This window comes from Ochlerotatus camptorhynchus, unplaced genomic scaffold (assembly GCF_037179485.1).
Source record: "Ochlerotatus camptorhynchus isolate MF236.1 unplaced genomic scaffold, CSIRO-AGI_Acam_v1.1 ptg000085l, whole genome shotgun sequence".
Lineage (NCBI taxonomy): Eukaryota > Metazoa > Arthropoda > Insecta > Diptera > Culicidae > Ochlerotatus > Ochlerotatus camptorhynchus.
Genome location: NW_027040575.1, coordinates 5,505,632 through 5,531,636, shown reverse-complemented (window position 1 = coordinate 5,531,636; position 26,005 = coordinate 5,505,632). Strand labels below are relative to the sequence as shown.

Sequence of the window (26,005 nt, the reverse complement as noted above, 5' to 3'; positions counted from 1 at the left end):
CTGAATCCGATCAGTAGCGGTGCAGCTTCTTCCTCCTTCTTTGGTGAATGGACGGTCATGTGGGCTGTGCTAGCTGCTTGCGAGCAGCCTTTCGTTGTGTACTGGAGAACAATGTTCAACACCACGCGCCAAAAACACTGCTGCTGCTGCTCCTGCTGACGACCGACCGGACATCACCACACACGGTGATAGAATAAGCACCGTTCAGTTAGACCAGATGGAATTCAATTTTGAAATCTGTGTTAGGGAAAGTGGTTTTTGAAGGCAATCGCTGATTATTTTGATCACCATTGAAACAGTTGGACATTTGTGTATTTTTCAATAGTGACCTATTGAAAATTAATAAAGTGTTCAATTTAGCAGATTTGTAGCAAAATTTCTAATCTATTCGCTTGTTTTGAATTAAAATCCATCCGCTATTGACAGAGTTATATTTGTTTAAAACCTGACCACTTTTCGTAATGCGATCGATTTTTTTTTTTTGAAATTGACCCCCTCCCCCATATTTGTTGCCGAAAAACGTAATACTACGTCAAAAATTACCTGTGTTTAGGTTATGGCAAAACATAGCAGCGCCCAGGATGGAAATCTTTCACGTTGACCTAATGCACTATTGTAGGTGCTCTGGATGCAAGAGTGTGTGAGTTATGTACATCCATAAAAAGTCAAAAAGTCATTTTTGATAAACAGACTATGTTAAAAAATAAGTTTCAAAAACTAGACGTACTGATATCAGCGGTTGAAGTCGTTTCATTTCTAAATGTGACCAAGCACGTTCATACAAATAATACTATCAAATCCACGAATTATTATCATTGTCATCAGGTTAGTAAAATGTTGTGTGCATGAATGTTTCATTCCAAAAGAATGCTTCAAAAGTTTAGCGAAAGTCATTATCTTGATATGTTGGTATCCAAACGTGATACCCAAAACAGATTACTTATCCGGAAATGCACTTACAGTTCAACTATGGGGAAACTATACCAAGCCTGCGTTCCACCCTTCCCTTGGCAGAAGGGTGAGGTAACAAAGAATCGAAATCAACTGTACAGCCCGCGAGCACCAAAGTGCAGGACAGGAAAAACGTATAAATCCATTTTAAATATGTGAACTTTTCCATCCGTCTCAAAGTAACTAACAGATGGAGGAACGAAGCAAAAACAGCTAACGAAAGGGGACAGCAATCGAAAAGGATTGCATTTTCTACTGGTGTCCTCCATGCCCTGCCCACAGCCTTGAGCTCTAGCAACAGCACCGTCTTCTCGCATCCCCTTCCTCCAAGACCGGCTCTCATTGCGATGTCTTGACAAACGACATAAAGAGGAACTTCGGCTGATTGAAAACAAAGTGCATGAGACCGGGCCCCCATGAATGAATGTATGCTGCCAGAGCTCAGTATATGTGTGTGATTGTATTCCAAGAGTCGGAAATGGAAATTGGATCTGAAATGCACTTAACGAAACGATTCGCCATCCATATATTGTACGTGGAGTTGTTGGACGGACTGACTGGGTCGCTTGCCAAATAATATCGAAATGGATTTAGTCAACAACATTTGAACGATTTGTTTAAATTGTTTTGTCTCTGTAATATTGATTGGGTATGAGGAATATTGGCAATGCATACGAAATGTGCAAATCTGACGAGTGAATAGAAGTATGTATAGCAAAAACAATTCTGGTTCTTTTCAGAACACTATAGTAAAATCCATGTTGCATTTTGAGTGAATGCAGGTAGAATTCTTAAGTATTGGAATAGAGTCCCATTTTCACATCGAAAGATGCTGGATCGCTTTGAAAATGTTAACAATATCAATTATCAATCAGTTATCAATAGGTGCTTCTATGCGAAATTGTTTTCGATTTAATAGGACTATACTTTAGCGAAGACTACAAATGAAGAAGACTGGAAACTCTGCCAAAAATCAGGAGACAGTAACGGCAACGCCTCTTCTGAGCAAAAGTGGAACCTGGTTATGATGGTGTGTGTAAATTCACGAGTGCATTCAAACACATAGAAATAAATAGCTGTCAATTATTGGTTTTGTTATGATTGTCGTAAAAAGTGAAACGTTTCTTTCTTTGCTTTATGCTGACAACGAGTAAAATTTCAGCTAAAATTGAATAGATGCATAAGTATTTTTTTTTTGAAAATTAAAACTATGGCAATGATGCCATTAGCAATGGGATCTTCCTCGATCATTAATTTGCTATCTCAAAATTATCAAGCCCTTGCATCACTTTTGGGCATTTGCATTATGTGCATTAGTAAGATGCATGCCCGTTCCGCACGGCTTTGGCACCTGGCCACTGGGCCTGGGCAGTTAAATTGTCCACATTCTGTACATAAAATAACCCAATAAGCTTAAGGATTGATGCCATCCAAACTCATTCAATATGGTTTATTATCCTAAAAGCATCCTACTACTTACTCATCGTCAATCAGCCTTTCCAGGATTGTGCTCTCAACGACCATTTGCAGGAGTGGCACCAGACCAGTGGCTTTACATCCACCTTGGACACTCAACTCAACCAATAGAATTGGCGCTGGGGATCGAGTTATCTCAACTCTGGCAATACATCACAATATTTATCCGTTAAATTATATCATCGATTACAAATCAACTGCATAGAAATGCTTTTAAGAATATTACTTATATATATGTTCAGGGATGAAGAAGGCGGGGATGATGGAACTCGAAGAGAAAGTTTTTTCCATCCTCTGCAGGACACACCTGAGGGAAAACCAAGCTGAAAGCGAATGAGACGCCGTGGGACGGTGGGGGTGTGATTTAGGTGCGATGGACAGCTTTTTTCGCTCCATCTCCTTCATTGCTAACTCTTTCGACTATTTTTTTTCCCTCGTCTGTCTGTCTTCCCTAGGAAGGGCTAATACAATTGTGGTTGCTTTCATGAATATGTATCCTCTTGGCGATTTTGGATCCTAATGCGTTCGATCCATCATTTTGTGGAGTTTGGACAAATTGGGAAGTGGCTTTTACTTCTATTTACGTGATGAGTGTTTGCTTGAGTATTTGATGATTCATTGTTCGGAATTGCTTGATTTATATGCAATTCACTATTATCAGATTGATTGAATTCAATAATGTGCCGGACATCAACTTACATACAAAAAAGGAGATAATGGAGTCTTATTGGAATCACAAATTAAGTATAAGGTGAAAATCGTTCCTTGGAAAGCTTTTTACGGATAGCATATAAGAAGTAATGTGCTCAATTAAAAAAATCCATTATAGAACACTTACCAGCAACATTTTCAGTGCTGTGCATTCCTGACACTGGACGCTTGACGTCACCGAAGCTTAAGTTTTTCACAGGAGGCTCATGTCCAGCCCCTCGGCGTTTCGGTGTCCCATGGGTGCCCAGTTTGCTGGAAATCAACAAGAGAAAAAAAAGAATATTAATATTTGCTTAATCGATGAATGCAGAAAAAACGACTCATCCCGCTGAACTGCATCTACTTTCATTGACCAATTAATGCTTGATGAGAGTGAAAAATATGGTTGGACAAGCACCAAATTAACATACCACCGCTGGCAGTTGATGGTTCATTGGAAACTGACGGAACGAAATTAATTTAAAATAATTATTACCATTCAATTAATATTATTCTCAACAAGCCACACGTTCGATGTGGAATAATATTACACTTTGAGAAGAGGATGGCTGAAATAAATTATGTTTGCTTGATGTTCTATCGGAAATCATTTTTCAGCAATCCTCATTCACTCTCTTGTTTCCCCCCTGAAGAACGTTGCAGCCAAAAAAATGCCAGATATTAATTGGTAAATAATATTTTAATTGAAGCCTGCCCATTTCATCCTATAATAGATGATGCTTCATTTATTTTAATTCCAGTGAACGAAAAGAGTCAACTTTTTGATGATTATATTATATTGTTTTAAGGTATGTTCTTGTGATTGTTATTTCTCCACGGTTGACTGTTTCACTAACATAAAATGATGTAACCGATTTAGTTTGATTTCTAGTCATGGACTTATTGTTATTCATATTTCAATTCCAAAAATATCTGTTCGAAAACAGCCTTCATCGTAGTCGTAATAGCTCAGATGAAGTCTATTATTAAGCAAATATGTGATTTTGAATCGATATTGATAAATTTTGTCAAACAAAGTGACGCATGTCATGCAAACATCTCTTTGATGAATTGTTGATGATGAAAATGTTGAAAAATATTGATCCAAATTTTTCAAACGTTGTATTTTTAAATGCTAAAATGTGAAATTTTTTCTGGTGAATACGTTACTTTGCCTTCAGATGGAGCTGCTATTGGTAAGCATAATGCACATAGAATCTGGATGCAATGAATCAGCTCTATCTCGCAAGAAAAATGTTAAGTAGTCAAATTATACCTTTTGATGTGCAGTTTCATAAAAAATGTCAGGCTCATGAAAAAATCTCGTGTTAATTAAATTGACAATATATTATTTGCACACTCTTCTGTCTAACCTCAGTAACCTCTATGCATGCACGAACTCACACCACTACGTCTGACGGTACAGCGCAAATCAAAACACTAAGCGGTCTCATCATTCATCGTCATCAGTCAGCTTCGGCAGCTTCCGTTTGCGTTTTCATTTACCGGCGTTTAAAAATACGCCGGTAAATGAAAACGCAAACTTACGTTAAAAATAGGAAAGTAATTCTTACGTTAAAAATAGGAAAGTAATAATTATTCCAACGTAATTGTGAATAGAATACGTGATGTGTTGGCCATGGAAGACAGCATATTTATTTCATTACGTTTGTTTAGCAATGGTTTCAGTCGCGCACGGAACCCCTTTGGATAAGGTTGTGTTTGTTCTCTGTTTTGTGCGTGCGTTCGCCTTCATAGTTTTCGGCTGCATTTGCTGGATTAGCGCTGGCACTCTGCCTCCCGGACGGTTATACGTGTGTGAGTGGTAGTTTTCTCGCTTTCCGAGAAGTTTTAGAATCGAGAAAGAAAACATGATTCATGATGTTTGCAAAATAACAAGCATCAGAAGGTGTGGCGCTGCGTGGTTTGATTGTTTCTCCCAGACCAGAAATGTGTGGCATCGCGAGTGAAAATTTTAATTTCAGTTTATGTATGCGCTGCAAGGTGCGTGTAAAGCTTGGCACGATTGGTGTTGATGTTGGTACACTTGCAACTATTTTAGCAAAAAATAAAAAAAAAATCAAAAGAAATTGATATCGAAAGTGTACCAAAAGTGCTTCTGAACGTGTTTCGCAGTTGGATGTGGTGAAATTCGTGGTTGTTTTCAGTGAAAATTCCGTATCACAAATTTGCTCACCGAGTTCCCTTTTTTTGCCGTTCGACGACATCGGGAATGCGCTCCCGGATATATTGATTTGGTGAGTACGTTCCAGTTGAGGATTGTTCTTGTACATTTCTCGATTGCATTTTCGAGGGGACGTGTCTGCTTTTGTGGGCAGTGCGTTTGATGGTCGGTTTGGTAGTATCCTTTTAAATATAATGTCTCATGTCCAAAGAACCTCGATTTTCGGTCTATTGATTCAATACTTTAGTATTATATTTTCAAAACATACAATGATGCATTATGTCATTTCACGGCACATAAAACAAAAAGTGTGTGTATAGGACCCAATAATCTAGGTTGTTTGTAATTTGTTAAACATCTTTATTTTTTATTATATTTTTCATTTTACTACAGATTTTATATACATTATATATTACATGATTATATATATAAAGTCATAATGTAAATTACAATAAATACTGGGACGGGAGGGAGCATCAGGGCATCATTGAAGTTGTAACTGGACAATGGAGTGGAGTGCCAACCGGAGTCTAGGAGGGAATGTGTACTGTCATTTTAGATAGTTACATTTCACTCCAACAGTTGCAATGAATTTGACGCGCTCTTCTTTAACAAACCATCCCGTGGAAAGCTTAACATGTATTGCGAATTTCGTTATTCATTTTGTTGGATCATATTGTTGGAAGGAGATTCTCTTATTCCCGCGGGTTTCGCGTAAGTGCCTCTGCTTACGGGCCCGTCCAACCCTTTTTGGCCCTTCATACAGCAGTATGTTGAATTCAGAATGATGACGGAATTTGATCTTGCTGTTGAGTGGAGCCGCATGCAGGGCAAGACCCAAGCTAGGATGGTGGCTACTTACATACATACATACTCTTCTGTCTAACCTCAGCATGTCTCAGTGGCTGCTAAAAGTTAACTGTTCAGCATCCTTGCCAGGTTTCTTCAACATCCGCTTGGATTGGGTGGAACTGGAGGCGATTGGATGGATTAATATATTTTTCGATAAAATCCACTCCGTTGACACGATACCACTAAAATATCTTCCAGTTGTTATGACATCTTCTCAAATCAGGCCAAAGCTTCACAAGTTCTTGGGATTTTTTGTGTGTTTCTTTCGATTTCATCGTCTTTTTTGTGGTGAAAATCTATGTATTTGCGGTCACAACTGCATCATCAGCCACACGACAGAAGTTTCGTCAATATTTCCATCAATATTTTCATCAATTTTTGCGTTAATATTTTTATCAATATTTTTCATCGTCATTGTCCTCTTTTTTCTCACACGAAAATCTTACTCAGTTGTGGGTCAAAAGGGACCATTTTCAGTCACTGAACTGCAACTGAGTAACATTTCTGTGAATGAAAAGAGAGGGCAATAAAATTCTACTCAGTCACTGAGTTGTATTGAAATAGAGTGTAGGGGTTGTGAGGTACACCATAAAATAGGCTGATTTCTGCTATATCGTATCCCTCATTCAGCAGTCAATCGAATGAACTTCGTGTTAATATCAACAAGAAGTAAAATGTCACCAAAATGGTGATATTTTTGTTTACTGTGTAGTGGTCAGCTGTCAACATGTGTTGTTACCGTTTGTAACATTTGTCTTTTTTGTACTATTGTTAGCTATATGTTTTCTGTATGTCCTTGTTAAAATTTAAATACTAGAATTGCCATTAAATATACCCGTAGGTTTAGTACACAATACACTACCACAGTACACTACCAACTGCTGGAACCTGAGTCGAAGTAATAGTTCAGTGGATAAATTAGAAGAAAACAACAAGAGAAGACCAACAGGAAAGGGATAAGTAATTTGCAAAGTTATGTACTCTTTCACTTACCAAGTAACCATAGAAGAGAGTAGAAGCGGATTAAATGTTAATAGTTGGTGAAAATTAAAGAAACCATTTGGAAAGTTGGAAAATAGAAATGAGGAAGTAAATTAAACATAATTAGAGTGTGAAAAGAAGAGGATCTGGACCCGAAAATCATAAACCGGAAACGAACTTCAGGGAAGGCTCCGATTAAGCTGTCTGGGACCATTCCGTCCTTTTAAGAGCCAACTTCGTTCTCCCACGAGAGATCTGGGCTGATCCTTGTTGCACTGATCAGGGGATTACCTAGTTATATACCCACGGACCCAGTTACGTCACCAATCGGGTTACCGGTGCCATAGTAGTGAGCAACTGAAACCTACTCTCGCCACGGCGCCCACTCACCACGGTAATTGTCGTCCTTCTCGAGCCCAGTCACCACCACGTTTCCCACCATCAAGCTAGCCATCATCATCAACATCACCACCACTACCACCCAGCGTTGTTCAGCAGTTGCCGGCCGGCCAGGTATAGTTTAAACGAACACACTACACACCACACACATACACACAGCATGTAAAATTTAGGGAATTAAGGAATTTAAATGTAAATCATTAGCTTTTTATTCTGTTACACCACACTATCCGAGTCCTGATTAGTCTAGTAAATCTACACCAGCCGACCTTGAGACTAAGTATAGTTATCCAGATCGAGCTAGCCATCACTGGTAGGCCGTTGCTTAGCCAAGCCCGCCGAGGTGTTTGTCTGGTAACCACCCTAGCAGCAACAGTGTTTGCATGCAAATCAGTTATCGCGCAGTTAGCGACCGATTTTTTCTATTGACTGGTGACGCTCGATAGATCAGGTATCTCGAGCAAATAATGTTCAATTGGCTTTTGAGTACCAAATACACTTTGAAAAGAACTGTATAAATATCTATATAGATGAACATATATGAGACATTTAAATTTTATAAGTTTATATTTTATTGTTTTTCAAGCGCACTTTACAAAATTAATGGAACCCAATACAAAACAATACGTCCAGATTTAAACTAAACATAACATGTTCTGTCTAAATCAGTTGGTTGCTTGCGACAAATCCTCGCACATCACATACATTGTTATTATAGTTAATGAGACACCATGCGTCTGCTTTGAAAACACATGTTAGAATTGTTAGAATTTAGAAAATTTGAGATTTTGGCGCAAAATGGCTCAAAATACCACTATGATTTTCGGAAACTTAACTAAAATCTACGTAATATGCAATAGGTGCGGTTCATTTACTAGCATTTACTGATAAGTGTATGACTGAACATTGATAAGACAAGTATCAATTATATAAAAAACATTATTTTGACAGTAACTTTTAGGAACTCCTCTTTGAAAGCAATTTCATGTATTCATGTAACCTCACCTTTTCAATTACAACAACTTTGGAAACATAATTTAAAGTCATATCTATTTTCAAATCGATTCTAAAATGCATAGGATCTTCTAGTTCCGCTGATTTGTATCGATTTAAAGAATATATTTTTATTTGATTTGTTTTAGAGTTGTTTAAAAGGTAGGGTATGAGCTCGAGTGGAATCGAAAATCTCCTCTACTTTGCAGTCATTATTCGCTGGAATCAAATGACAGCACAGCCTAATGAAGACACCTGCATTAGTTCATGAAAGTCGCATTAAAACCGGACATAATTTTCACATTACGCCCATAAAACACAAACCGCGTCACTTGCAGCGTAAAACCAACTCGGTCATCACGAGCACAAATAAAGCCAACGCATGTTCTCATTCCATTCCGAAAAAAAAACACTCCGCTTTGGTTGTTCTCTCCAGTTGATGATTATCCCTTGTCAGTATCCCGCTCAGCATGGTACACCGTTATGAACTTCCTCCTTTCACGCCAACCCGCTCTCGGTTCATCGATGATGATCCCGCGTGATGAATAAGCGTCCATGCGGAAAATCCATATCATGATTACCCACAGCCAGTGAAGTGATTTCCCACCAACAACGTGCGATAGGATTCCCCAAAACTGAAAGTCCGAAAATTGCGAACCAACCAGGTTCGAAACATTAACATTGATACCACTACATATATGTATTCAAAAGCACGGATTCATATCAAAGCTAAAATCGTATCTTTCCTTTCGTCTCTACCGAAATATCGGTGAACCGGTACCGTCCAAACAATTCGGAAACGCACCAATTCGCTTTCACACGCCCGTAATCACTAAACGGCTCGCATGAAGCCAGCATGTTTGCAAAATGCAACAGTTAAAACTATTTTGGTACGTGATTGTATCCCGTAAATAGAGTGGTGCATATTGAAAACATTTATGAATCCAATAACGTGCCTACCGAATCAGCCTTCAAATCAATGCCCGGCAACTGGCAGTTTCCTGTCCTCGACTAGGATGGGGATGATTATAATTACGATTGCTATAGAATAATTTCGATTGAAACGAAAATTAATTTAAATTAACAGGAATTGCTAAATGCAATTTACAAATTTATGCATCAAAATTGGCGAACCAACTGAGGAATTGATGACACGAGCCAGCAGGGTTGATGGTACAACGAGTCCGAGTCAGGAGATTGTGGAGCAGGAAATTTAAACCACGTTGACCATTCTCGGAATCATTTGTCGGCTGGTGCATTATTTGGTGAGGATTTTCGTGAACAGTGGGCTGATAGCTTTTCAGCGAATCAAACTGAAGAATTATGTCCTTATAACTTTTGTTTTCTTTTAGAGCATTCTAAGAAATGATCATATGGATTGTGCAATACAAGTTAACCAACCGCTTCGTCAATAAAATCTAAATCAGCAAATAAATACCATCAAATAAGCTTCCAGATCCACTATCCCTTCAAACGATGCAAAACAACGAAATCAAGTGCCGTGAATGCATTTTGATGTGCACTCCTGTGTTTATTGAAATAAGCGGGAGAAGGTGAACACGAGTTGGCCGTTCAATCCGGGAGGTCGATAAATTGTCGTTTCCGCTACTCATATCCTTTCTTCTCGTTCTCCCGCTCAGCTATGATGGGTGGATTTACGATTCTTCCCCATTTCACATCGCTTTTATGAGCTGGCTTCGATTGCGCTCCGGGAGGATGGTTTGAACCGCCTGTAGTTGGGTGAATGGTGATGATCAATTGGAACGAGGATTGAACCGTGGTATGCATGTGATTATATTAATTACATTTTACAAGCAATTATAATATAAATTAATTAACGCGTGCAAAATGCAGTTCACGTATCCTACGTTGCTTCTGTTCTGTTGCGCACATATTGAAATAATAATAATAATGAGTGCGGTGATGATTATACACTCGATGTGGTTTTTGATGTTGCTCTCCCGGTTTCGTCCCGGTGGGTGGTGCCGAGGAGGGCAGGGAGCACCTGAAACTGAGTAGGAGATTGGCAACCGATGAGAGTAGCACCATCTGGTAATGCATGGTCAGAGCGTTGCAATAGATTATACGGACCGAAAAGGTATAGATGCCGAAGAGTGCACAGAGGGTTGGCCGATAGGGTTGACCAAACTGACCTTTGATTCGTGTGAGCTTACGGAAGTGGGGTGACGCAATGGAAATAAGTTAATGAGAATCATTTTAATAACCGCTGGATCCCCGATAATTGCATCAATTTGTTGCACCGAACGGAAACGGAAGAATGCAAGCGTAACGGCTCTCAGGAAGTGCGGCACTTCCACAAAATTGCTGAAATAATATTGGTGCTCCTAGTTCTGTGCTTACACTGCTGTTACCAAAATAGAAATAACAAAACTGAGATTTGGAACATTATATTTGACACTGTCACTGGAAGAATTGACTCTGAGGCCTTTATGTTACTCTACCGCTTGATGAAAAAATGGCTATTATGATGCGGAACTGCAAAAATACATTGTGTCCGACGCCTATAATTTTCAATAGGGGCCACTGAACTGGGAAAACTGGGAGACCTGGGAATTAACCAGGAATTGGTATTAAAAAAACAGGAAAATAGTCGGTAATTTGAATACATCCATCCATTATGCAAAGCCTTTGTATAGCTATTTTAGTCCTGATTTATTTTTAAAATCAATCTAGGTCCTCCACCGCTGGATTCAAGATAGTTTTTGATAGTTAAATAGATAGTTTTTCATAGCTGATGATTTTTGAAGATGTAGAATTTTGAAATGTTTTGATCAGTTCTTAAAAATTTGTTCAAGTATGAGATGACCCTAAATTCAATTTCCCCGCATGATCCATCACCCAAAAATTTATTACTCAACTTTTAAAATAAAGTATGCAGAGTATACAATATTAGGACAATTAATTCATCCTTTGATATTTTAATTGAATATTCACTCACATGAAAAATTAAATAAAAAAGGAGACAAACTTTCTTAATCAAAATATAAAATTAAATTACGAAATTTTCAGGGAAATGGTCACTGGTAATTTTATGATTTACTAACCGAATCCAACCAACTGAATGATAACAGCTTTCAAATGGTGGAAAAATAATGCGATTTTGTTCATAGTGCCAAAAATCACGAGAACAGTAAAACTGCTCCTGTTTAAAAAAGGATTATTTTTTTAAATTTGTTTTAGATTTCTTCCTGAAAAGCCAGCCCTAGTTCATCGATAATTCAATGGATAGCACCTATTTTGGCCCTGTATTGGCATACATTTAGGATTTTTTGTTTGTTTTAGATTTTCAGATGTGGTAAGGTTGTTTATTCAAATCATATGCATCGGGATACACATTTGCATTGTGCCCAAACGGTAAGAAGATAGTGATTAAATATTTTTTCAGAGGTGACTCAACTCAGTATTCATAGGTAACAGGTAATGGGTCTGGGTTCAATCCCAGCCGAGATCGGTGGGATTTTTCTGAGGCATAAACATCTCTGGTCACGTCTTCCTTCGGAAGAGAAGTAAAGCCGTTGGTCCCGGCCCATGTGTGTTGATGAATGGATGCGATATCCTACGCAGATATGGAAGCTGCCTTCCTGCGCATTCGATTGCCGTTAATGGATGGCCATCGATGTCGGTCGATGATCGGTACTAGATTGCCGAACAGAGTCCGACGTTAAATAAAGGAATGAATGAAGAAAGTTGATTCTTAGGTCTTCAACCTACATTTGGTAACATTATTGTGGTTAACAATTCTGCCACTTAGGTAGCACTGTGCCTGTTCTAAACAGATTTCGATGAAACAACTTACTATGAATCAGAAATTGGTTCAAGTATCCATATGTGTAAAATTTGAACACACATTTTGTTTCAATTTCAAAATATTTTAAAATGTACTGGGGTATTTGCCCATTTTCACTCCACCGAAAAATTCCGTAAGAGACAATCCATATATGACGTAGCATATTTTTAACCAATTTTAGACTCCCCTGCCCTCCCGAAGTGTATTTTGCTATCCATAATACGTAGTCAGTCACAACTAAACCCTCCCTTTCCCAGTAAAATGCTAAGTAATTTATGCATGTTCCCGGAGAAACTGTCATTCTTTACGTGCATCGAAGTCTGGTTTCATGTAAATCTTTTAAAAAAATATATATATTTCAAATTCCATTTTATGTAACCTTGCGTTGATCAATTGTGATGAAATTTTCACCAATTATTCATCAAAGTATTATAAATAATGAGCTTTCAAAAGTTTCTGTTTTGAGTTTGTGGTGCATTAAAACCTGCGTTCCGAGTTATTGTGTAGTTGGAATCGCTGGAGGAGGAATTGCTTAAAAATGACTAGAGAAAAATAAGCATTGGGAATGCGCTCCCGGATATATTGTTTTGGTGAGTACGTTCCAGTTGAAGATTGTTCATATACATTTCTCGATTGCATTTTCGAGGGAACGTGTCTGCTTTTGTGGACAGTGCGTTTGATGGTCGGTTTGGTGTGGCTGGTGGCTCGCCTGCGCTGGCATGCGTGGGCGGGATGCCGGTTGCGCCGGTTATGCCGGATTGGGGATCGGATGCATTGTTTGCGGGAGCGGATGCGTCCCTTCGGGGGAATAATCGAGGTTTATATACATCGTTCCCATTTGTCAGAGGGATGACCTCGATCGCATGAAGCATGTTCTTCAGGTTTTTACGGTTAGGTGTCAACGAGTAATCCATTATGATTTTTTTCATGTTGAAGCATGATTCGTTACTTGACCGATTTTCTTTTCTTTTGTTGTGTTGTTAGCTGTGTGTCCTCAACACGGTCATAAGGGCCGTGATTGAAGACTGACGGCAGTCACGGCGAGTCGTGTTTGATTGTGGGGTTTGGTGGTTTTGACAACGAAATATGAAGGAGAAAACAGTCGTTTTAAAACGCAATGGAGTTCGGTCGAGATAACTTAAAAGATGTGCAATATTTGTACGCTGGTAAAATCGTCAAGCGTGAAGTAAGGGGCACGGTAGCTCAAAAATGTGAAATTTTTATGGATTCTGTTCACGTCTTACGTAAGGACCAAATCGAAATAACGAACGTCGCGTAAAAGTAGAATTTAATGAAGGCATAAGCGCTATTTCGGTGCTTTTTTGTCTCCAGGTTTAAAAGATCATCGGTAGTGAAGGCTTATTCTTGTTTAAATGGCACCACCGTGTAGTTTGAGTTTGAATAAGTCCCAGGTTCTATTATGTTATTATTATATATCCAATGATTAATATTTATAATAGCAGCAAAACACAACTGGAAGAAGCATCGTAGCATCATTTGATTTTATCTAATGTATGTTTAACGTTTATATGACAGTGCTTTTAACCATTTTATTTTTCCTTTCCAAGAGAAAATTACAATACTTGTTGATATATTTATTTGTATACTTGTAAATACTTATTTAATCAGATTTGGACTATGAGTGATGAGTGAGCTCCGTTTAGGCAGAATTTGTTGATATAAACCATTAAGTTTATTTTCAGCTCTTCGATGCTGGAACATTTTTAAATTAATATTATAATGAATCACTTTTTTCAGCCTTCGTTCAGGAAAATACAAAAACATTATAATTATGCAGCAATTGGATGAAAACTCTTAACTGTCCAAATAACCTCAATTTTTCTGACTATTGATTCATTATTAAAGTTTACCAATATTTTTGAAAGCATTCCATATTGTGTTAAACCATTCCATGGTGCATAATAAAAATTTTGTTTCAATTTAAAAAAAAAAAAATATCAAAAGTTGAAAAATGAATTGAGGTTCACTAAAATCGAGCTTATTTGTATTTTGTATACATGTTTATTTTACATTTTTTTTATATATTGCATGACTAGTAAATTATGTACTTTTTTCTTCACATATTTAAATTCTTATTATATCATTACAACTATAATTTTCATTTATAGAAACTGCAGATCCTGAAGGACCAGAATGTGTATCAAATAGCATATCCGGAGTGATTTGAGATTTGGGCGTGGTTGCTTTTGTGGACGGGAGCGTCGGTCGTTCGATTTCTCGTGAATGGGGCCTCAATCTCGTAAACAAGCTATGCCAAATAAAAGAGGAATAATTCCTTCACCTCATAGTGTTATTAGTTTTCAAAATTGAGCTTTCATTCGCGAGAGGTCGGCGATTGGCGTGTTTTTTTGCAGATGCGGTTGCGCCCAGGTCTCGAATTACTCCGGATATCATTGTTATTTACATTTTATTTTATTTTAATATAATATGATTTATGGTTTTCAATTTAGAATTCATTATATTAGGTCAATGTTTTTAATATTGTTTTACCTTTGCAGAGTTTCGCTATTTCAAGAATTATTCATGGACACTTGTTTTAATAACTCTTGTATGCTCAAATAACCTCGATTATATAGTAAATTGATTCTTTACTTGAATTTTGGATTCATTAAATATACAAAGTTGAGTTCAATCATACCTGTGTAATTACAGCTGATGTGGCAATAACAGAGTAGCAACCGTGGGCGGTCAATAATGCTCATACTCATGCTCATGTGGTGCATTCAAACCTGCGTTCCATATTTACATTTAACCATGATTTATTAACTGTTACTGAGTTTTTTTTTTGATTCAGTTCTAAAATGATTCGGGTATCAAGATTGGGCTTTCGGTTTTCTGAACGTTTGTTTTTAAAACCTACCTCAAGTAGGCTTCGCACTATTCGGTTCGGTTTTCAGTGTATTGCTATTCTTAATTTTCGTCGATGAAAATCTATGATAGGTTATAGACGTCTTCGACAATATTTTCTAAATTTGAACCAAGTTTTTATAATCCTGATGATTACAGCTTTCTCAGTCTCGAATGACTATTTTAATTTACTCTGCCATGGGTTTTTGCCTTTTTCTAGGGAAAATTGGTCTATTGTTGTTTTCAACTAAAACCGTGACAACAACGATAGACAAATTTTCCCTTGAAAAATGCCTAAACGTCGGGCTATTTAATTTTTAATTCTTTAATTCATTTAAAACTGAGAAAGCCGTTAACATCAGTGTTAAACACAATGTTAAAAAAAGTTGATCTTCTTATTGCTCGTGTGCATATATTTTACAAACCATTTATCTAGGCAACTATTATCTACCATTATTTGTGGTTGAGAAAATGTGATTGAATTCACAAGCATTTATTTTAAAGCCTATTGTAGCAATTTGCTGTATATTGGGAGATGCGGAACATTAGCACACAATGACAAACAAATTAATAAAAGAAACTTTAATGTGATACTAAACGTATAAATTATGATTATTTTAAAGTAATATATATTCGCAAAGAATATGCTGCAATTAAAGATTCAGACGAAATAGGTGAATATAGTTTGACAACCTTAATTTCTTTGAAAATTTACGTAATTACAACTGGCAGGACACCTTCAGTAATATTGTCCAAAAGCATTTATTTGTTGAAAAACTGCTCATGTTTTAAAGAAGGAGTCAACTACAAGAGAAAGAGAGGTTTACGAGTATTTCAATAAGATTGTTCAACAGATCATGTTTCAAAGAAAGAATTATCTTCAAATGCATCTCAAAGAGAGAGGCATTAATTGTTAGCCATCAAACTAAAAAACAACCCATCTCAACTCTATGATAATTTGAAAAAAAAAAACCGTAACTTTACATTACAGAAAATATGCAAAAACTCTTTAAATTTAATAAAGTTATTCCTGAAGTAGGAAAAATTTCCATCTAGGAATAAGTTTTCGAAATTCGGAGTAATAATACATTCGGGGTAATAGCATTAGGGGTAATGACATTCGGGGTAACGGGCCATTCGGGTAACGCCTTTGAGGTAATGTGGTGTTCGGGGTAGTGGCATTCGGGGTAATACCTTAAAGTCTTTTTGAAGACTGTATGGTGAATATTTTTTACAATTTACTTTTGTCATCGATATGCCGGATATACGGATTTAAAGAAAATCTGCTCTACGGCTTCCGTAGAGTTCTACCGCAGCGGTTTAAGTTTTACCGGTAGTCTGAAAATTAGCTGAATACTGAAAAAAAAAAAAACGTGTGAGGTAAAACTAAATTTTTTGCTGTCTATTCATTGAATTCTTGTTTATTTATTTATTTGTCATTAATCAGGTGTAGACCATTTTGTTACAATGATAATTATATTTTATGTCTTGTTTTTAAAAAATATATAATAATTAAAAATACTTAACTAAACAGCCATAGCGTTTAACGTTTGTTTAAGTTTCATGAAGTACCAACTTTGGTCCCCCTTGCCCTTGTAGCGTAATTTTCTACATGGATGGTTACTCTACGTTATCGTCCCTTATAGTATTCTCTAGAATTATCCATCAGTTATTATAGTAACTAAATTATTTATTAGTTTGTTATTCGTAGAACATTTTTGAGGTACTATTTTTGGAATTTTACCAGCGACGAACCGACATACCACAGGTGCCTTTCGTTTATCCACAATTCGATTTGTCAAACGAGCGATTCGAACTGTCAAACGATCAGATCTGTCAAATGAAGTGAGACGCAAACCAAGGCAATATAAATTTATGTTGTATGTTCATGTCCTTACTACGACGCGATCGGATGAGTAGATAGCGATACTTTTTAACGTATTTTAAATTTGGCGTCGTGGGCAAAAATTTGGATGTAGCTTGCATGAGCTATCACGATGGTTCAACGTTGATTTTACCTTTTAAGTGCACCCACACTACATAAATTGCGTCAATGGGGTTCGGGGGTTCATTAATACAGGGTCACTCCTCACTAACATTGATAGTTCCAAGTTTTATCACAACCATCTTGACAAAAGTTGCCAAGAAACAGACACCAACTGCTGCTGTAGTCAAACAGAACGGGAAAGTGAGGGGAAATATTGTAACAATCAAACTTTTCTAATTTTACGTCAATGTTTTCATCAGAATTTTCGTCGTCAATATTTGCATCAATATGATGGACAATATTTTGGCCCGTGTGGTACTTGCTTTATGCCAAGCTCGTCAATTTCATATTTAGGTTGCCAGTTATGCTATTTTAATACCTGAATTCGGTATATTAATAGGTTATTTTCTCCTGCTCGGGCAAGCATGACAGAAGATAGTAACCTAACAGTTATGGTAACAAATTTAAGGGTTGTGTCCTAGACACGACCGCAATATGACGTAGAACTACGCAAAATTGATGTGTCATGCATTTTTGATTATTATACTTTATCTTAAATTTATAAAGTATTTCAATGTTTCGGTTATGGTTCAAAACTCGTGACAATTCATGTTAGCATAATCAGACCACGGTTCATCTTATGCATGAGATAATGAATTTAAATTTAATGTAATGGTTAAGAATTGACAGAATTTTCCATACAGGAACTGACACAATTTCGTCACACATTTTTTGTTGATTTGCACCTCAGTATAATACACAAAAACGCCATGCATGTTGTGGAATAAAACAATTGCCAAAATATACATTAATTTTTTCAGTAGCTCCATCATTAGTTTTAAGTTAGGTTTCTGAAGCAGAGAAGAAAGTGAAGATTGCATGTTATGATAACGCAACAGGCAGTTGTTTTACCTGTCAGAAGGCAGTACTTTAAATATTGAACAAAATGTTGGTTCATATGTCAACGAAGTAGGGGAGGAAGGGGTATAACGATCATACGTTTAAGCATGTATACGGGTTTAAACAATGTGGGTTTAAGCACCTCTTTGTTCTCTAATTTGGAGGACAACCCTAACATAAAATTACCATGTATCATCATTATGTACTTTACAGCGTTTACTGTGACTTTTCTCAAAATAAACGTTTGATTTCCAATAAGTAGGTGCTTAGTACAACATTAATTGAAAAATAGGGGATTCAGCTATTGAATTTCAAAGTCAGAGCAAAAGCTTGTATACAGGTTCTCTACCTGTTTAATGTTTTGATGGTAAACATCATAGTTAAGGTATACCGGTGCAAGTTGAAACAGTACGTATATCTCTTTGGAAGTGAATATTCACTGTAATTATTTTTGAGAGGCATTGGAGGAAGTGAATAATCACTGAGATTATTTCTAATATAGTTTGCGGTTGTACAGCAAACTATATTAGAAATAATCTCAGTGATTATTCACTTCCGCTAAGAACTACATCTACCGTTTCAACTTCCCCACGCGTTTCTACTTGCCCCGGTGAAGGGTAATGGATTTTGGTTGGACCTATTCATGTCATTTTCGCACTGCGTCTAAGTGTATGCCGGGTTTTTTTCTATGAATATTACATATGGACATGAATAATGTGTGATTGTCTTTGTCTTTGATTGTTGATTGTCTAAATTTCTAGTTTCTAAAAATACTAAAAAAATGAACAATGTTCTCAAAACAGGATTTTATTGAAACGCGGGCTCGTAATCACACAAGCATTCCTGAGTAATTGTGCTCATTAGGTTCTTGAATTTAAAAAAGTGTGTTGATTTTTATACATCATCTGAAAGAGCTTCGTTTTTTAGCGCAACGATATTTTTTTTCGAAACCGTTGATTTTCATCTCAATTTTAAATTAAAGATAAAAGAAAATATTAACTCCACTGTTTGACACTAAACTAACATTGACAGCTCGCTTCCATACAAAGTCCCACTGAGGGGCGCTTAGATGGTGATATTTGCTAATGTAATCGCACTTATTTAAAATAGTTCCAGTGCTCCAATTTTGATAAAAATTTCGTATTTTGATGCAATGTTTAATGTAGATTACGAATATGCCTTTACCTCAATACCCTTAAAGAAGCCAATTGGAAACAGTAGATAGAGCTTCTTTCTCTATGATGCACCGTATATGCATTTGGGTTAACATCCGACGCTCCTTCTTCTTTACATATGATTGGAGGCGAACCAGCCTAAGGCTGAAAGCCTCCTAAATAAAGCTAAATAATAATAATTCTTTACATATTCTGCATAAAAAATACTTTCTAAGCCCCGCCCCTGACAGGATTTCCACCGTTTTTTTATGAATGGGGTGGGGCAGAAAGTATCTTTTGTGCAGAATATGTAAAAAAAAGGATGGACTTCGGATGTTTATCTGATTGCATATACAGAGGTACCAGATATGTTTTGAAGTCAATTGGTGGTAAATCACCCACAGAATAACATCAACATATTGTGAGCGATTTTTAGTTATAGTCGTTATAGGGGAAGGGGTGTTTTGCATAAATAACTTTTCCGCGTTTCGTATTAGGGGCTGTTCATTAACTACGTAGACAATTTTTTTAGGATTCTTGCCCCCTCGTTTTCCCCCCCCCCCTTCGTAATTAATGAACAGCCTCTTAGTTGAACGGGACCCACCTTTAACCATTGACTTGCTCCTGCTTACTGCAGGACCAAGCGCCACGCCGTCCGAAGCGGTAATGAGCAGAAGCGTGACAGCAGTGCTGTTTTATGTCTTTTCAGAACGATATGCAACCAAGTGGTACTCGATTATGATGACTGGGTTTGGGAAAAACGCTTATTTCATGAAAACAGTGATAAAATTTCATTTGTACATTTTCAACAGTTTTATTACAGAAAAAATTGAAAAAATGTTTAGTCCAACAGGTATGTAATGTAATATCCTATCGATTGGCGTATTTGGATTTTAATTTCATCTTTAAATGACAAAGTTACAAGCGTTCAAAACCTAACACTATTTCACCACACGTATTTTTTGATTTGCACCCCAGTATAGTCGACAAAGACGTAGTTCTACGTCAAAACAACATTAGTATAATCAGTTCGGTCAGGCTAACCAGCCTTTGCCATTTTGCAAAATAAACTGTTTACAAAATCATCTTGCCCTCCCGCCCAAAAATTTCATAAAGTTGGTGGTTCTGGTAGATAAAGACTGGAACGTGCAAAAATTGGTCGAAAAAAAATCGTTTCTTTCAGTCAAAATTCATATCACAAAAACCTTCTTATTTTTCTTTTGGTAGTTCAATTCATATATTTAAAGGAAAAAATGTTCGTTCATTGTTTTGGTTTGCCAAATCCGAACTGACCTGCCTTCCGCTTAACCCCTTCCATTAAGTTTTGCACAGTGGTCTCATCGACCTTATTCGCCGCCGAACGCCAGTTAGATTTAAACTGCTACTCGTTTTCCATAGATTTATTAGTTTTTTTGAGATTCCGTTTGACCAAGGCCCAACACCGTTCGATAGGGCGGAGTTCTGGGCTGTTGGGAGGGTTGTGGTCTTTGGGTACCACAACCACGTTGTCCGCATCGTACCACTCGATTGCCTTTTTCCCATAGTGGCAGCTCGCCAAGTCCGGCCAAAACAGCACAGGTCTATTATGTTGCTTTAGGAATGGTAGCAGTTGCTTTTCCAGGCACTCCTGGACGTAGATCTCTTGATTGATGGTTCCCGTAGTAATGAAAATGTCACTTTTTAGACCACACGTGCATATGGCCTGCCAGACGAGATATTTTTTCGGGACCTTCGCTTATGGTTTTGAAAATTTCAGCCACCTTCCCTTTTCCTGATGCGCTATAAAACTCCTGTCCCGGAAGCTGCTTGAAATCCGCTTTCACATAAGTTTCGTCGTTCATGACGACACAGTCGAATTTTGCGAGCAAATTCGTATACAGCCTTCAAGACCGCTGCTTTGCCGACGTGTTTTGTTTGTAATCTCGGTTCGCCATCTTCACCTTCTTAAACGTCGACAACCCGGCTCGTTTCTTGGCATTGAGCTTGCCAGCGACGTCCCAGATAGAGAGGTTAGGATTCCTCATATATTTCACCGCCGCCTTCTTCGTCGTCACTGTCACGTTCGGATTACGATTGCCGCCGCTTCCAGGCTTCCTAGCGGTCGACAGACTTTCCCCGAACACTTTTAAAACGTTTGTCACGGTCGATTTGGCCCCATCCAGCAATTTTGCCAACTTGGCGTGTTAGAACGTCGGATTCTCTTGCTGCGCGAGCACAATTTTAACACGCTGCTCCTCTTGCTTGGACGACATTTTGAAAACTGGAGAGCAAACGGTGAAAACTCATCATAGCAACTATTGTATTTACAGTCAACTTCCAAATGCAGCATTTCAGGTTTTTATGCATTTTTAACAGAAATGCACCAATTTGAAGTTGATCAATTTTTGCGCGTTCCAGACTTTACATTCCAAGTTGTTGTTCAAATCCATTAGTAAAGGAAAGGTAAACTGTGTGTTTTGCTTAGTGGGTCGGAAATTAAATTCAAAAGATTTAAATTAAGTTAAAAAAAACTATAGATTCAGCTGTTTATCATGTACTAAACTCAATTATAAATTTAATAAAATTTAAAAACCATCAAATACAGTTTATTTATAGCTATTGGTCACAAGTCATCACCATATATCCACATCATTTTAACTTATGGGGCTAAGAGTAGGTGATGAGATAGCTTACCCTCACACAGAGAATAAGGGTACAAATCGATGTGCAAAATTCATATACACTTTTTCTGAGATTTTGCTGTTCTGTTTTTTGTGGTGAGTATTTTCGGCAACCTGCTACTATTCGACAACCTGTCCATTTAACTTTCGTAATGTATAAGAGAAAAAATAAACTGTGCTTCCAGGCCAAAAATGACCAAAATGCACTAAGATGGTTTAACTGCATGTTTGACAGATGTTCTAAATATTATCGGCAACTCGAAATTAGCTGCATTTTAAAGTGCGTATGTTTTTGATAATAATGAGATACCAATAAAAATCACAATAATTAACGACCTGGCACAAATTTGCACAACATTCTATTGGCGTATTTTGAAAGGAGAGAAAAAATCCTACCAAATTGATTTAATTACATTTATACGAAATGATACGCATTTTAAACTTATAAAATGGTTTCCCAATCATATATAAATCACAAATTGAAATTAATGTTAAAATCTTAAATATCAAAAATTGACGCCCTTCAATTATTTTGTTCTGGTGACACTGGTGAAGACTGTACATTAAGGTTGAAATACGTATCAGACTTGCATACAAAATGTTAAGTAGAATTAAATGGAGAATAAACACTTTGTTTTGCTGTTATGTATATTTCACTATGAACCCAATTTCATAGCTTTCATTATTCAGGGATTAGTTAGTCTTTTGTAGCGGTGATTACTTTCAATCTGGTGGAATCCTAAATCTATGCAGCACAATTAGGTCTCTTCAACGGATAACATTCATCACAGCCCTCTTGATATACTGTCTGTAGCGATTCGCGGTGTTTATTTATACTCAATCAGTGTTTTATTAATTAGGTCCATTTCTCGTCACGAGAATCATACCCGTAGGCACTCGAAAACAACACGTGTCAGATTGACTATCGTTCTCTTTTCACGGAACCGGTATGTCCTAGCTGCAGTATCAACATATGAGTGGTTATCAGTCACTGTCAGTCCGAGTTGAGCGTGGCATTCTAGGTACCTAGTCCAGACATTAAATCAAAATTCGCAATCGACAGTACACAAAATTGCTTTGGTTTGGTACTCTGTTGCATCTAAATTGGACTTGAAACTAACACCGTTCACACTATTCTGCGATGCACGATGAAAATAATCACGCAGCTTCTCCATTGCAAAATTTTGCAAATGCTTTTTTTTTTAAATCAAAAATGTATTCATGAATTTAAAACAAAATCAATAATTCTGAATGAGCATCAAAACTATTAAACTATTAAAGATTCACTTGAAATTCTTTCAGTGCATCCGTAAACTGCACAGCTGCATTCTACGATGCTACGTTCGGTTGGTGTTGTTGTGTTCGGACTCTGCTGCAACAGAACGGAAGGACGAATGGAAATTAGACATGGAAAACGTTTATAATTGGCAAAGTTTATTATGAAATCAGAAAATTAAATTAAACTCCGTGCACCATACGTATAGGAAGGTATGTTAGAAGCAATCATCACCTCTTCACATCAGGATTGAATAGGTTCTATCGGAATGCGGAAGGAGTCCCATCGAGTATGTCGTAATATTCAACGTAGGTTTGGAATTCTCTTCTACGAATCAGCTTGGGGGAAAAATGCATTCTATTACAGCCCTTTGGTATGCTGTTCTTTTGAAACTAATTTAGAAATCGATGGTAAAATTACCACAAGAAATATTAATTTAAGTTTATTCAACAGAACTTTCCATTCACCTGCCCAGACAATTTCTGGACCCATACATTGTCCCGTTTGCATATTGGCAACAATGTGCTCTGAACGTCAGCATAGTTGCTATGGAACATCAATTCCCGGGGTTTCATCACTTTGGCTAATGAATAATTAATTTAATTGGTTATTATCACAATATGGAGGCCGAAAAGAAGCAACTCTCTGTAGGTAGTAATAATAGCGTATGAGATGCAATGTAGAACCGCGGTGCTGGTTACCAGTCCCTTGGAGGATGGTAGCTGGAATATGCGAGGAATGCGGTTGAGGCTATCATTAGCGATATTAATTCTCACACCTGGTTTTTGTTTGCATTGACCTTCTATATACACTGAAACAAATCGACATGTACCGATTTCTATCGTAATTTCACATACTTTGTACTTGATAATACTTTGCTTTGAACGTAGTTAGCGATAGGTAAAAAGTATATGAATATTGTCTGATATATTTCATGGTGAAAAATTGTTGATATGTCATGTTGATATATGTGGGAACAGACATCTAGAAAGTAATGGAAAATCATATAAGTTTGCATTATTAGATAATTCAGTACAATATACCTGTTTTCATGATGAATATTGCTCACTAAAAGATATATCTTATAAGATAATCATGTATATTTCATTGAAGTTGCTTTTAACGATTTTTGACGTTTGTTGATATGTCGCGTGTAAACAGACATGTAGAAACTATTGGACTGTCATTTAACTTTGCAGTATAGGAAAACATGTTGCCTATTGAAGCAACGACTTCTTGACGATTTTATTCCACTTCATGCTTAATAATACTTGTACTATTTTTAATAATAACTTCTGTTCAGGCTTTGTTCACGCAAATCTGGAGAATTTATTCAACCACAACATCGAAATATTTGGTGTTGAATAAGGTATGTCTAGAAGCTTTTATTCGACTTACAAAAGTTGTAACATAGCTTATTCGATCAAATTTTTGATTATTCAGCGTTTATTAGACATCTGTACTTCCTTAAACAGCGATGGTATAAAGGTGTATGTAGACGCTTGATTCTCATGTGAAACAATGTTTAATGATTACATCATTATACATTTATTAAACGATTATTCAACTACGGGATAATTAATCCGAAAATAAGAACGCCACGAGCAGGGTTGTTCTCGTTAGTGATTGTTGTGTCACATTTTTTCTGTCGAATTTATTACATACATACATACACACACATGTCGTTAAATGGGATTCGAACCATGACCTTCCGATCACCAGCCGCTTGCCTTGCCATCTGAGCTATCCTAGAATACATCATATGAGCAGCTATATAAGCAATAAAAGCTTGAATCTGAAAACCTATCAGCACTCCCAGCCGTAACTCTAGCTAATTCAAGGAGATGTGAGAATGATTAATTCATTAATAGTTGTTTAACATTAGACCAAGGTAACGTTCCCTCTAATTTCGATGGAAAGGACGCTATTCTTTTCTATAGATCTATGAATTGGTTGTCGTGAGTGATACGATTTATGATTACGATTTAAATTAATTAGGAGTAGAACATAAATAAAAAAAGGGTTGAGGCTGGGATTGAACTCGCGACCTTCTACTTGGAAAGCGGAAACGGTAACCACTATGCTACCAATTTCGTTTTGTTATTAGTCTGAAGCACTGTTGTGGAATAATGAATGAATACGCCGTTTGTAAAGCATGCAATTAAAATATGGACGCATAGTGGTATAAGAGCTATTATGCTGACTGTATTCACCTTTATTCAGCAATATGTATTGTTAAGCAATGCAATGGAATCTAGTAATGGAGCTAGAAAACAATTATTAGACGTATAATAAAGCATGTTATTAAATCAATTGAAACAGTCGGATTAAAGCGTCAATGTATGTGCAAATTACACTTATTCAGTATGTTATTAGATCAAACTTCTGGTGTTGAATCAGGAAGACAGTCATCGTTTGTATAGATTTTAATAAGTATATTAATCAAATCAGAGCAATCAGCGGAATAAAGGCGCATCATCGATCTCAATGAGGTTTTCTGAGCACATAATTTGACAACCCGTTTTATTCAGCATTGTACACTGTTATAAAGCATTTATTCAATCTATATGCTTATTTGTGACTCTGAATTGTTTTGGGCAGTGCTGTGGAATAATGAATCTAATACGTCGTATATAAAGCATTTACAAAGCATTCAACTAAAACATGGACGCATAGTGGTATAAGAGCTATTTTGCTGACTGTATTCACCTTTATACAGCAATATTGTAAAGTAATGCAATGAAATCTAATAATGGAGCTAGAAAACATTTATGAGACGTCTAATAAAGCATTTTATTAAAGCAATTGAAAACAGTCGAATTAAA

The 26,005-nt window shown here is 36.9% G+C and overlaps 1 protein-coding gene across 2 annotated transcripts in view; it reads right to left on the bottom strand.

Moving 5' to 3' along the window:
- Nucleotides 1-26,005, bottom strand: part of LOC135698388 (LIM/homeobox protein Lhx8-like) — a 295,919-nt gene that overhangs the window by 161,466 nt on the left and 108,448 nt on the right. For both annotated transcript variants that reach the window (XM_065218352.1, XM_065218353.1), the window contains exon 3: nt 3,266-3,390. In XM_065218352.1, coding sequence (XP_065074424.1) covers nt 3,266-3,290 — 25 coding nt within the window. In that variant the 5' untranslated portion in view covers nt 3,291-3,390. The remainder of the gene's footprint in view (nt 1-3,265; nt 3,391-26,005) is intronic.